The following is a 13,375-nucleotide window of genomic DNA, read 5'->3' as shown; positions in this document are numbered from 1 at the left end:
GAAAAGTCGGAAGCCATTCAGTTACAGTGTTTTAGAATAAGTTTTGTTAGTTTTGTTAATTATGTTTTCTTTTTCTCTCTTCCTCTTTGTATAAATACTTTACTTTTGTTGTACTTTACACTCACTACTGATATTCATTCACTTTCTGCTTTCTCTGGAGTTCTTATTTTCTCTATTTTCTCAAACACTTCCATGGTATCAGAAGAAAGAACATAATTAGGGTTCTTCTTTTGCCCCTTTCTTCATCTCCTATTCTCTTCTCATGGCTTTCTCAAATTCTACCAATAATCTTTCTAATCTTGTCCACCCTCTGTTTCTTCATCCCAGTGAGAACCCAACTCTCGTTCTTGTCAATCCTCCTCTCTCTGACACCAATTATCAACAATGGCGGCACGATATGCTTGTCGCTCTTGCAACCAAGAATAAAGACAAATTCGTTCTTGGTATTATTTCTTGCCCTCATCCTGATGATGTTCTTCACGAAGGCTGGAAAGGATGCAACAAGATGGTGATCTCATGGATGACGCGCTTCATGACTCTACCCATCAAACAATCTGTTATGTGGATGGATTCTGCGTACGACATTTGGACCGATCTCCTTCAACTTTTTTCTCATGACGATAAGTTTCGCATCACTAATCTCCAAGAAGCACTTCAATCTTGCAAACAAGGTGATTCAACTGTCTCTTAGTATTATACTCGTCTTCAAATAATTTGGAAAGAACTTTCTCTATATAAGACGATTCTTGTCTGCACCTGTAATTCTCCTTGCAATTGTGGCTTATTGACCAAGATTCAACAATAGCGCAACGATGATTCTGTCATCAAGTTTCTCCGTGGATTAAACGATGAATTTTCTTCAGTCCGTTCTCAAATCATGTTAATGGAACCCATGCCAACTCTCCTTAAAACCTTTTCTCTGGTCCTTCAACAAGAACGGGAGTTTCACAATTCCTCCTCACGAATTCCACAAGATTCAGTGGCTAATTTCAATTTCCAAGACCCTCAGACCAAGACTTCTCATACCTCTCGTGGTGCGTATTTTGGTCGTGGACGAGGACGTACTACTAAATTTGGTGGTCGTGCCAAATACTACGATCATTGCAAAAGAACCAATCACACCTCTGATAATTGCTGGATCAAATATGGCCTTCCTCAAGGCTATAAACCCACCATCAAACCAAATTCTGCTATCTCCAATCCCTCTGCCAACCTGACTGATGGCGTTTCACACACCTCCAATGACTCCTCCGTCGATAAAACCCAAGTTCAATGCACTTTTTATCAAGAGCAGTATGACACTATTCTTGGCTTGTTGACACAGTCTCAACCTCCTACTCCTAGGGAGGCCAGCATTAATCAATGCACTCCATTGTCATCAGGTTCTTTTTCTAAACTCAATTTTTCTTCTTGGATTATAGATAGTGGAGCTACTGATCATATATGTTCTTCAAAATTTCTTTTTAATTCTTTACAGCCTATCGCTTCTATTTCTATACGCTTACCAAATAATAGTTTTGTTACTGCTAAATTCTCAAGGACATTATTATAGGCAATTTGGTTTTGCACAATACTCTATTTGTTCCCAATTTCTCTATTCATCTTATTTCTATTTCTAAACTATTACATTCCAATAATTCTTTCATTGTCTTTCATCAAAATAGTTGTCTCATTGTGCAGATGGATACTTACCAGATGATTGGAGTAGCTAAGAAATACAAAGGCCTTTTTTATCTTCTTAGTAATAATACCATAAGTACTTTAGAATTAAACGTCTTTCATTCTGCTTTTCATAATAGCTCTAGTGATTTTTATAATCTGTGACACATGAAACTTGGACATCCTTCAAATAAAATTTTCCAAACATTAGCTTCTCAATATCCTGATATTTCTTTTCAATCTATTGATGCTTGTGATGCTTGTGCTTTTGCAAAACAAAAACGTCTTCAGTTTTCTGTTAGCAAAACTAAATCTCCTTGTTTCTTTCATCTCATTCACGTTGATATTTGTGGCCCCCTTTCTATTACTTTCATTGATGGATATAAATATTTTTTGAACATTGTTGATGACTATAATCGTTTCACATGGCTTCTTCTTTTGAAACACAAATCTGATTTTAAATACTTACTTCAAAACTTATTCTTTTAACTCAAAACCAGTTTTCTTGTAAACTTAAAATTATAAGATCTTGCAATGGAAAAGAATTTCTTCTTAATGATTTTTATTCCACTAAAGGCATTTTTCATGAAACTACTTGTCTTGCTACTCCCCAACAAAATGGTATTGTTGAAAGGAAGCATCAACACATTCTCAATGTTTGTCGATCTCTTCTCTTTCAATCTAAAGTTCCTAACATTTTTGGTCTTATGCTATAAAGCTTGCAATTCATATTATTAATAGACTGCCCACACCTTTTGTTCAAAATAAATCTCCTTATGAACTAGTTTATTCCATCAAACCTGATTTTTCAAATCTGAAATTTTTTGGATGCTTATCATACTCCAGCTCTGTTACTGCAAGACGCACAAAACTTGATTCCAGAAGCAACATATGCATTTTTCTTGGATACAAATCTGGAACCAAAGGGTTTGTGTTGTATGATCTGCATTCACATTCCACTATTATTTCACGAAATGTCATTTTTCATGAACATATTTTTCCCTATCAAACTTCTTTCACTTCACCTTCCTCTCCTACACATGATGATATTTCTGACGTTATTCTTTTTGATTTTCCAAATCTGACACCTGTTTCCACTGCCCCAAATTATCCACCTAGTAACACTTCTCATCATACTTCTGATAGTATCATTATTCCTACCGTTGAACAAAGAGTTTCTCTTAGAAACAAAACTAGACCTAAATATTTAGATCATTACTACTATGGTACTACTTCTAGCATTACCTCATCCCATACTACCCCGTATCCTATGCATTTGTTCCTTTCTTATGCTAATTGTTCATCTAACCACGCTTCTTTTTGTCATAATATTTCTGCACAAGTTGAACCTTTTTCTTTTAAAGAGGCTATGAATTCTGAACTTGTTGTTCTTTAAAGAAACCAAACATGGACTTTGGTGAATCTCCCTGCTGGTAAGAAACCATCAGTTGTCGTTAGGTATATCGTATCAAGCATAAAGCGGATGGCTCTATTGACAAATATAAAGATCGTTTAGTGGCAAGAGGTTTCACTCAAACTGAAGGATTGGATTACTATGAAACCTTTTCCCCTGTTGTTAAAATCACCACGGTTCGCCTTGTTCTTGCTCTTGCTGTCATCAACAAATGGTTTCTTCATCAATTGGATGTTGACAATGCTTTTCTTCATGGTGATTTAACTAAAGAAATATACATGAAGCCTCCTCTGGTCTCTATTTGTCTACTCCTAATCTCGTTTGCAAGCTTCAAAAGTCTCTTTATGGTTTAAAACAAGCCAGCAGAAATTGAAATCACAAACTCACATCAGAATTACTTTCCATCGGGTATACACACAGCTCTGTCGACCACTCTTTATTTATCAAACATTCTCCCTCTAGTATCACCATTATTTTGGTCTATGTTGATGATATCCTTCTTTCTAGAAATAACTTGTCTGAAATCACTACTATCAAAGATCATCTCCACAACAAGTTTCACATTAAAAATCTTGAAGATCTCAAATATTTTTTGGGGTTCGAAATTGCTAGATCTCAAGCTAGAATATGTATTAATCAACGAAAATACTGTCTTGAATTGATTTCTGAAGCTAGTATGTTAGGATGTAAACATGCTTCCACACCTGCTGATCCTTCTATCAAACTTCATGCTGATGAAGGCATCCTTCTTACATATCCTTCTTCTTATCAGTGTCTTATTGGACGACTACTCTATCTCACTAATACACAGCCCGACATTGCTTTTGTCGTCCAACAACTTAGCCAGTTTGTTTCTACTCCTCGTCAACCTCATATGCAACAAGCCATGAGGAACATTAAATACTTAAAGAATGCTCCTAGTTCTGGTCTGTTATATGCTGCTAATAATTCCTTTCGCATTCATGCATACTCTGATTCTGATTGGGCTACTTGTGTTACCACTAGAAGATTCATCTCTGGTTTTTGCGTCTTTCTTGGAACTGCTCTTATCTCTTGGAAATCAAAGAAACAAACTACTATTTCCAAATCTTCTTCTGAGGCCGAATACAGGTCTTTAGCTTCTCTAACTTGTGAACTACAATGGCTACAATATCTTTTAAAAGATCTGCATATACCGTGCCCGACTCCGTACTCAATCTATTGTGACAACAATTCTGCTATCCGCATTGACAAGAATCCCACCTTTCATGAGATAACCAAGCATATAGATATAGACTACCACGTTACTAGGCAAAAGCTTCAAGATGGTCACATCAAGCTTCTTCATGTTTCTTCTACCAATCAAATTGCAGATGTTTTCACTAAATCTCTTTATCCTTCTCCTTTTAATACTATTACTTCCAAGCTCAACATGCATAATATCCATGTTCATCTTGAGGGAGGGTGATAGAGATCTTCACATATCTCTTCTTCTGTTGTTACCGAACGGTGGACAACAGCATCTTGCCGAGCGACTACAGAGAGTTGAAGACCACTGAACATCTGTAAATTACCGAACGACTGTGGACAACAGGTTCTTGCCGAGCGACTACAAAGAGCTGAAGATCACCGAACATCTGCAGATACCGAACGGTTGTGGACAACAGGATCTTGCCGAGCGGTTGCAGAGAGCTAAAGACCACTGAACGACTGTCGACTACCAAAAGTTTGCAGACTACCGAACGGCTAAACACTCGGAAGTCATTCGGTTACAGTGTTTTAGAATAAGTTTTGTTAATTATGTTTTCTTTTTCTCTCTTCCTCCTTGTATAAATACTTTACTTTCATTGTACTTTAGACTCACTACTGATATTCATTCACTTTCTGCTTTCTCTGGAGTTCTTGTTTTCTCAAACATCACTATGTTCAAAACTAACCAATTATTCTCATTATCACTCATTATCTAACAACCCTATGACATTCTCTTGACCAATATCATCATCCAAACCATTGTCATTATGTACTCTCAAGTATAACATTGAAGCCCTAGATGGTCCACTAAATTTTTCATGTGAAACATTTTCCACCTTCACTTCCACATTACCAGACCATTGTGCATCTCCTAATTTAGAGTCTATATCACATTAAATTTTGATATCAACTAGCCCCTCACAACCCTCACTATTCCATCAACTTTACCATCACCAACAGACGAAGTCCAACTACCAACATGACCTTACTCCTTTACACGTGATGCACTTTGACACTAATGTGCCTCTTCCTGTATGTTAGCCTGACCTTCACCTTCACCTTCACCTTCACCTTCACCTTCACCCTCACCCCTCTCATGTAACACAACAACACTTTCATTACATTGAAGCACCTTCTCATGTATCTTAGTTTGACCTTCACCTTCACAATGACCCCTTTCATTTAACATATCTTTACCTTTACCTTCATCATCACACTGATGATCACAACCATCTTCACATATCTCATGGACACTAACTTCAGTTTCATCATCAGGAAAATATTTCAACATTTGTATAACATGGGGTTCAGACACCGTATGTACCACAAATAGATGAACCTGGCCATTTAGCCTCGTTAAATTAACCATTAGCAGTGTACCACTATCATTTGACAAAAACTCCAACTTGTCTTCCAAGATTGAACCCCCTCATGCAAAGTACCACAATTCTTTGAATCCAACATATCTCATCCTTTTTATTACACTTACAACCACAAAGTAGCTCCATATATCTGGGTCAGAGGAGAATGTAGAACTTTCCCTTTCATACTTTAGCATCCCATTATTTACAAATTTCCTCTACGATGGAAAATAACCTGAAAATCCTCATCCAGCATGCACACAAATATATAAATATATATATATATATATATATATATATATATATATATATATATATATATATATATACCTATAAAATAAAAGACATATTAAACACATTCAACATTAAAACAAACAGTCCAATACAACTTTAAACATGGGGACCACATCGCAAACACATTTCAACATGGTCAGACAACACAACCATATTTAAAACGTCATATTCCCCAACATTTAAACACATCATACTGTTACCAATAAGGAGTATTGGTAAATCTTGAAGAAATTTGTTTTGATGATGCTACAAGAAGTTTTAGTTGAAGAAGATATTAGAATTAGTTAAAAGCAATTTGTAGAAAATAAATGTAGTAGGAAATTCTTGTAAACCTTGTAAACTTGCATTTTTAACTGCAATAATCGATTATGGAATGTCAATAATCGATTATCACAGAGTCATACAGGAATAATCGATTATCACATCATATAATCGATTATCACATTTTGAAAACCCTGTAACGGACTTGAATAATCGATTATCACTTACAATAATCGATTATTCGTGGCAGTTGAAACTTAACCTTAGATATTCAGAGCAGTTGGCTATATAGTGGTTTTTCTGTGAAGATTAGTAGAGGAAGAACACAAAGCTTTTGAGAATACAGTGTGATCTGAGGAAGTTCCAAAAGCTAGTTCATTGCATTGCCTGGTCTTGTGAAAAGGAGAAGCTCGCGCTTTGTGGGTCAAAGGTCAGAGCGGTTCTCTTCAAGTTGGCAAAGTTGCTGTTCTTCCGATTCGTTCGTTCGAAGGAAGGTTTTATCTTTTTTCCTGTTTCATTTACTCTATTGTAAACTTGTGAAACTATTTTTAGTGAAAACGTTAATCACTTTTTATAGTGATTAACAACTGGACGTAGATTCTTTTGAATCGAACCAGGATAAAAATTGCTTGTGTGATTTTTTCTATTCTCTGTACTGATTACTGTTTTATGCACATCAACTGTTTGGAAATTTGTCTCTAAGAAAATTAAATTTCTAAAACGGACCATCTTATTAAGAGCTTGACCGAACACGCTTTTCGCTTTATAAATTATTCCGCTGCGAAATTCTATAACGGTACCGATTGTTCCAACACATACTCCAACCCCAATATTTTGTTGTGCCAAAACACAAACGATAATATACATAACGAAAAAAGTCATCGAACAATAAGTTATAAAATCACAATAGAAGAACATTTACTCACCTTCAATGCCTTTCAATAGTTAAGAACTCACAATTCAAACAAAACAGCTCCAAAGAATGACACAAATTTTCATTGAATGAACCCTATAATTGCATTTTGAATCCCTAAACTTCCTCAATGAATATTGAGTTGAATCCCTAATTTTTATGCAAAGTCTGTTTTATAAAATATTCACCAATTTTCAATTTCTAAGAAACCAAATTCCACATCATAAACTTCTTTATTAAGCCACATCATTTAAAAAATCCACAACAATATGCTTATTCACTGTTTATTTTATGGAAAGGGCTAGATTGCATCAATTTTTCATAATTAGGGACCAAATTGAGAAAAAAATAATCGAAAGACTAATTTGCAACTTTGATACAAAAATGGGGACCATTAGAATGATTTAACCTTTTACTAACTACATTTTTAAATCAAATAATTATTTATATAATAAAAATCTATTTCATTTTATAATTATTTGTAATAAAAATTATTTTATAATTTAATAAAGTTTTGCTACAATAAAAATAAGGTCGTCTCAATTTGGTCTTGACTTTTTTAAAAGTGATTCAATTTAGTTATTTCCATTAGCACGGTTCAAACAGTGTTGAAGTCAATCTCACGTGTTAATTTGTGGTTAAACTAAAATAAATAAATTTATTTATATTTTTTAATTTTTTTTCATGTGTGAATTCAAAGTTGTGTCACATGACATTGTTAGTATGACATGATACTAACAATGTGAGGTGACAATGCCACAAAACAAAGTCTCAATTTACTCTATTTATTTGTTTTCATATTAAATTTAGTCTCAATTTTTATAAATATGGAACAATGTTGGTCATATTTGAACAAAAAAAAATTATGCTGCTATTTTTTATTAAAATTAATACTTTTATTAAATATTTTTAAGAATATTTTTAAACCAACTTCAAAATCTATATAAATTTATTTAAAATCACGTTTGTTGGAGCTTGAATGTGATTATTCACGTTAAACCAAACATAAATCACAAGAAAACATGAAAATATTGAAATTAATAAGTTGAATAGTCTAATTTCATAAAGATAAAGATCAACTCAATTATTTATATATATATATATATATATATATATATATATATATATAATTTAATTTCTTAATTATTGTCCCTTTCAAAAATTATTCTTAGTTTCGATTTCGTACAGATTATAAAGTTAGTTGAATTTTTTCTCAAAAATATTTATAAAAATGTTAATTTTAATAAAATTTATAAAAAAAGAAATTTTGTCTTAATTGGAAGAGTAACAACACTGTTTCATTTTTATAAAATTTTGAAGTGACACGTAGAAAAAAAAATTGTTGTTAAGGAACCGAACGTACCTTGTGAAATCACTTTCTACTCACTCGACCTCTCCTCATGGTTTCATCCTCTAAGTCTCCTTCATCCACTACCGAATGATGGGATGTTTGTAAAAGATTCTCTAATGCTTAGGTCAGCACTTTGTGAGATATTTTGGTCAAATTTTGAATTAAACGCGAAGATGTCAAACTATGATTATAATAATATTTATAGGTTTACCTCGTTGAGCATGGATCCCAACTCGAATGGGCTATAATTATTGGTCAACTTCCTTGTGAGAAACTAGAGTGGTTCTTTAGCTAAGTTATTCAACAAGAGAATGCCCTTGATAGGCATGATGATAGTCCATATTGGTAGGTGATATCTTGCTCGATTGGCCACGTATTTATAGAAGTAGATGCCATCTTTGGTGTAGAAAGTATAGTTCTCGGCATTCGGTACGTGATGTTCTACTAAGTGATTCATTCATGGAGCATTTGTAGAAAACGCACGGCTGAATGTTTAAAGTTTATAGACAAAACCAAGAGGGCAGGTAAATTGGTTCATGTGAAAGATCGCTTCTTTTTAACAAATTTTTGCTTTTAAAAATTTCTTTAATAAATTTGAAAAATTACTTTGAATAAAAGCAAATAAATAAAAGAGAGTAAAGAAAAAAATATTCCACAAGTATTTTATACTGGTTAAGATAAAAAAGATCGTACGTCCAATTGTTAATCTCTTTAAAGAAGAAATAATTAAACACTAAAAATAAACTAGAATTTACCGTACAGAGTAGAGTAAAGGTTTAGGGTTCACCTCTCTTCACAAACAAGAGATGATAGACACTTCCTTTTGACACACAAAAGGATGAATAAACTTAACCTTGGAACAATAGATATGCACTTACAAGTTATGCACACTTTTTGCATAGAGAATTTCTTAAGACAAACTTTTAAACTTCTTAGCAAAAAGCTTTTTGTAAATGTTCAGGGACGAGGTATTTATAGACCAAACTTAAAAAACAGGTTAGAATATGAAAGGTCTCTTCACAACTACCACAAATAATTGATTATTCTAAGTTGGTAATTAATTATTCTAAAGACATTTAAAAAATAATTTTTTTCTGAGATAATTAATTATCAAAGAAAATAATCAATTATTCTTGAGGCACTTTGTCAATTCTGAATATTTACTGAGATAATTAAGTCTAATATACAACTTGTTGATTGATTTGATAGATGCTTCTAGGGTTCACTTCGAGTTTATAAATGTTGTAGAGTTCCACACGTAATACAAAACGCTACTGGTTCCTAAAGGCTGCAGAGTTATAGATGCTACAATATCAGACGCTTCAGGTTTCTAGACGCTTCAGGTTCCTAGACGCTTCAGGTTCCTAAACGCTGTAGAGTTTCAAATGCTGTAGTACCAATCGCTTCAATCCAGACATTGTAACTCTCCAGCCACGGTAAAGCTCTGGACGTTGTAACTCTCTAGACACTGTAATTACAAGTCTTCAACAACTTAATTTTCTCTTTTAAACCAAATCATTTTTAAGTCTTTAATCTTTCTCCAAGATATCATCGTCAAAATTCATCTTCTACTTTTAAATTCATCTTCTACTTTTGCCAACAGGATTCAGTAATTGTTTTATTGGCTGCAAACTATCCGACATTGGATGCGCGGTAAGCAGTATGATTGAGTAACTCAAAAGGATGTATTTGACAAAACCAAGAAGTCTTCGACCATATGAGGTACAATTTCGAAAAAGAAATTAAAAAATAAATAAATTCAAAAAAACTATAAATTGTCACGTAATACTAACTTTATCACTGTTCGTATAGTACTAACGAAAATATCAAATTAAATTAATTTTATAAAAGTCAAACCAATTTTTTTAAAAAAAAAAAAGCTGAAAATTTAAGTTGAGAATTTTTTTTTGACAAAAATAAAAAACAAATGAATAATTATACCTAAATATAAATAACAAACATCACATACGTTTCCATTAATCTTCACACAAACAAAAAAATCAATAAAAATCATATGTGCAATGTGCAGGTGTCATAAAGTAGTTACGTGGGTGAGTGGAAATAGTTTAACTAACAGACAACATACTTTCTTAAGTTAAAAACGAAAAACGAAAAGGAACACATAAATTCTTTAAACTTTGAGGGAGTTTGAATGGTTTACTCCATAAACTTTTATCCTCATAAAAAGTTAGTAAGAGAAGATTTTTTCCAATTGATACTATATTAATAACCAATACAATAAACATAGATTAATTATTATTAGTATTATTATTATTCATATTTTAATTTATTTGCCATTTATATACATTTAGTTCAGTGAGAAAGATCGTTAATTTACTGTTTGAAATGGTTTTGGACCGTATTTTGGATTTTCTTTAAAAGTTAGAAATCGAAGTCCAATAAATCAATTGAAAAATAAAGTCAGATTTCAATACGATTAGATGGAGCCTAACAATACAAACAGAAGCAAAAGGCATGCCCTTTGCTATTTACATTCCCCGTATTACTAAATACATTTCATTTTCTATTTTTTACTATAAAAATATCCTTTGATATAAAAATATTCAAAATCGTACTTTTGCATCTTTTTAATTTTTTTAAAACTATATTTTTTCATATATTATCTTCATTATCCTTTAAACATAGTTTTGGACCCATCACTATTGTTCTTTAAAGTTCTCATAGCTATATCTCTATCTTTTTTTAGCTCAAAATGTTAAAGTTTTATTATGTACAATAGAACGTCAATTTTAAATTGGATGGTCCAAACAATTAGTTATATCATAAAAATGATAATGTAGTATTCTTGAGATTATAAGATTGTGACTAGCAGATCAAATTATCAGTCTATAAAAAAAATACCGCTATTAATGTTTTTGTTTTGTAATCAAATGCTCCTAAGAGCAACATTCAATGTTTTAGGGTTTTTAATTTTAGGAATTTAATTTTCTGTTAGTAATTCTAACTAATTTTCTTTTCTCTACACTTCATCGGAACCCTATATAATCAGGTTCCAGCTCTTGTCTTTGTAAGAAGAAACAAATACAATATCAGAAAATTCATACTTTCACACAATAAAAGAAACATTCCTTTTACTTACCTCTGTTGCAAGCCTTTGTCTTCTTCCCTTTTTAGTCTTCGCTTCACATCTTTGTCCGGCAACCACCACTGCAAGCTCTGCTGGTGAATCGCCATGGAGAGCTTTCGCCTCTCTCTCTCTCTCTCTCTCTCTCTCTCTCTCTCTCTCTCTCTCTCTCTCTCTCTCTCTCTCTCTCTCTCTCTCTCTCTCGGACGTCTCACAACACTCAGTCTCACCTGTCATCTGATGCAAGAGAAGTCTTTGTATAAAGTGATATTTTGCACTTCTGGGCCAGAGACCTTTGGGCCTCAGTTATAATGACTGTGGGCTTATTTTAATATGGTACCAGAGCAGGTCTTGTACCTGTTCTGCCTCTGTTTCCGCTGCATCTATCTTTTCTTGCTTTGTTAGTGCTGAGTGTTTCTAAAAACTATTCTTGCTATCATGGAAAGCATGGATCAATCCAACAATCCTTCCAGCCCCTTTTATCTTCATCCAGGAGAGAACCCAATTATACTTCTTAGAACAAAAATATGAGAAGAGCTCTTCTCTCCAAGAACAAGCTAAAATTCATAGATGGAGGGATCAAGAAACCTCAAAGAGATGATCCCATTTTTTATTCTTGGGAAAGAAGTAACATAATGGTGTTGTCTTGGATCATCAAGACGTTTTCACCCAAAATAGCATAAAGTGTTATATACGTGGAAGATGCTCAAGAATTATGGGAAGAATTGAAGGAAAGGTTTTCCAAAGGAGACTACTTTAAATTTTCTGACTTGCTCCAAGAAATTCATTCTATTAAGCAAGGAGAAAGGAGTGTGAGTCAGTATTTTACTGATTTGAAGATTCTATGGGAGGAATTGGAATTTTTTAGACTCATCCCACGTTGTAGTTGTAAGATTCCTTACAGTTGTGATCTATCTAAAGCCTCTCATAAATATAGAGAAATGGAGCATGGCATCTGCTTCTTAAAAGGCCTAAATGAATGTTACAACACTGTGAGAACACAAATATTGCTGATGGAACCTCGACCCAACATTAATCGTGTGTTTTCTCTCATTATACAGCAGGAAAGACAAGAGAAACATGATTCTGGTCTCACCAACCAGAATGACATCAAGATCCTTGCAAACACCATTGAAAAATAGAGTCACTGGAAGAGTGACCAGGGTTGGAAAACCCATGGATGTGGATTCACATCTCGTGGTCAAGGAAGAGGGAAAGGAAGAAATGTTAATCATGGGAAGCAATGTTCCTACTGTCATAAAATGAATCACACGGTTGATGAATGTTACTCTAAACATGGATATCCATCATGGTTCAAGAAAAACGACAGTAACAGTCAAAATAGTGTGGGACAGAATGAATGAGGATTTGCAAATGCTTGCACTACCTCTACTGTATCACAGACCAGTCAACAGAACACTGCCAACATTGTCCAAAACTCCTTCACCCCAGAACAAACGTAGAAAATCATGGAAATGCTTGAAAAGACTAACAACTCTTCCCATAACATTAGCCAAATGCACAAAGATACTATAGAGGACAGACAAGGTATGTTCTCATGGATTATAGACACAAGGGTCACTGACGATGTGACCCATGACAGAAATTTATTCCTAACATTCAATAAAATCAAACCTCTATTTGTTAAATTGTCAAACAACTCCATTGTTACAACCCACTATGCAGGAACTATACAATTTCCAAAGATTTCATTATTTTTAATGTTTTATACATACCAGATTTTTCTTTCAATCTTATATTTGTTCAAAGTTTAACTAGAGATATAAACTGCACACTAAATTTTTCC

The 13,375-nt window shown here is 33.4% G+C and overlaps 1 protein-coding gene across 1 annotated transcript; it reads left to right on the top strand.

The window, feature by feature from the left end:
* Positions 1 to 262: 262 nt before the first annotated feature.
* On the top strand, positions 263 to 691 carry LOC148205729 (uncharacterized). Its single transcript, XM_088105159.1, has one exon. It carries the CDS (start codon positions 263 to 265, stop codon positions 689 to 691), a length of 429 nt encoding a protein of 142 aa, XP_087961285.1.
* Positions 692 to 13,375: the final 12,684 nt, after the last annotated feature.

The sequence above is a fragment of the Vigna umbellata genome, chromosome 1 (genome assembly GCF_029865625.1).
Source record: "Vigna umbellata cultivar VRB3 chromosome 1, Vumbellata_1.0, whole genome shotgun sequence".
Taxonomy (NCBI): Eukaryota; Viridiplantae; Streptophyta; class Magnoliopsida; order Fabales; family Fabaceae; genus Vigna; species Vigna umbellata.
This window is presented reverse-complemented; position numbering and strand designations above follow the sequence as displayed.

Coding starts and splice junctions, on each gene's coding strand:
- LOC148205729 (XM_088105159.1), top strand. CDS start 263: ATGGCTTTCTCAAATTCTACCAATAATCTTTCTAATCTTGTCCACCCT.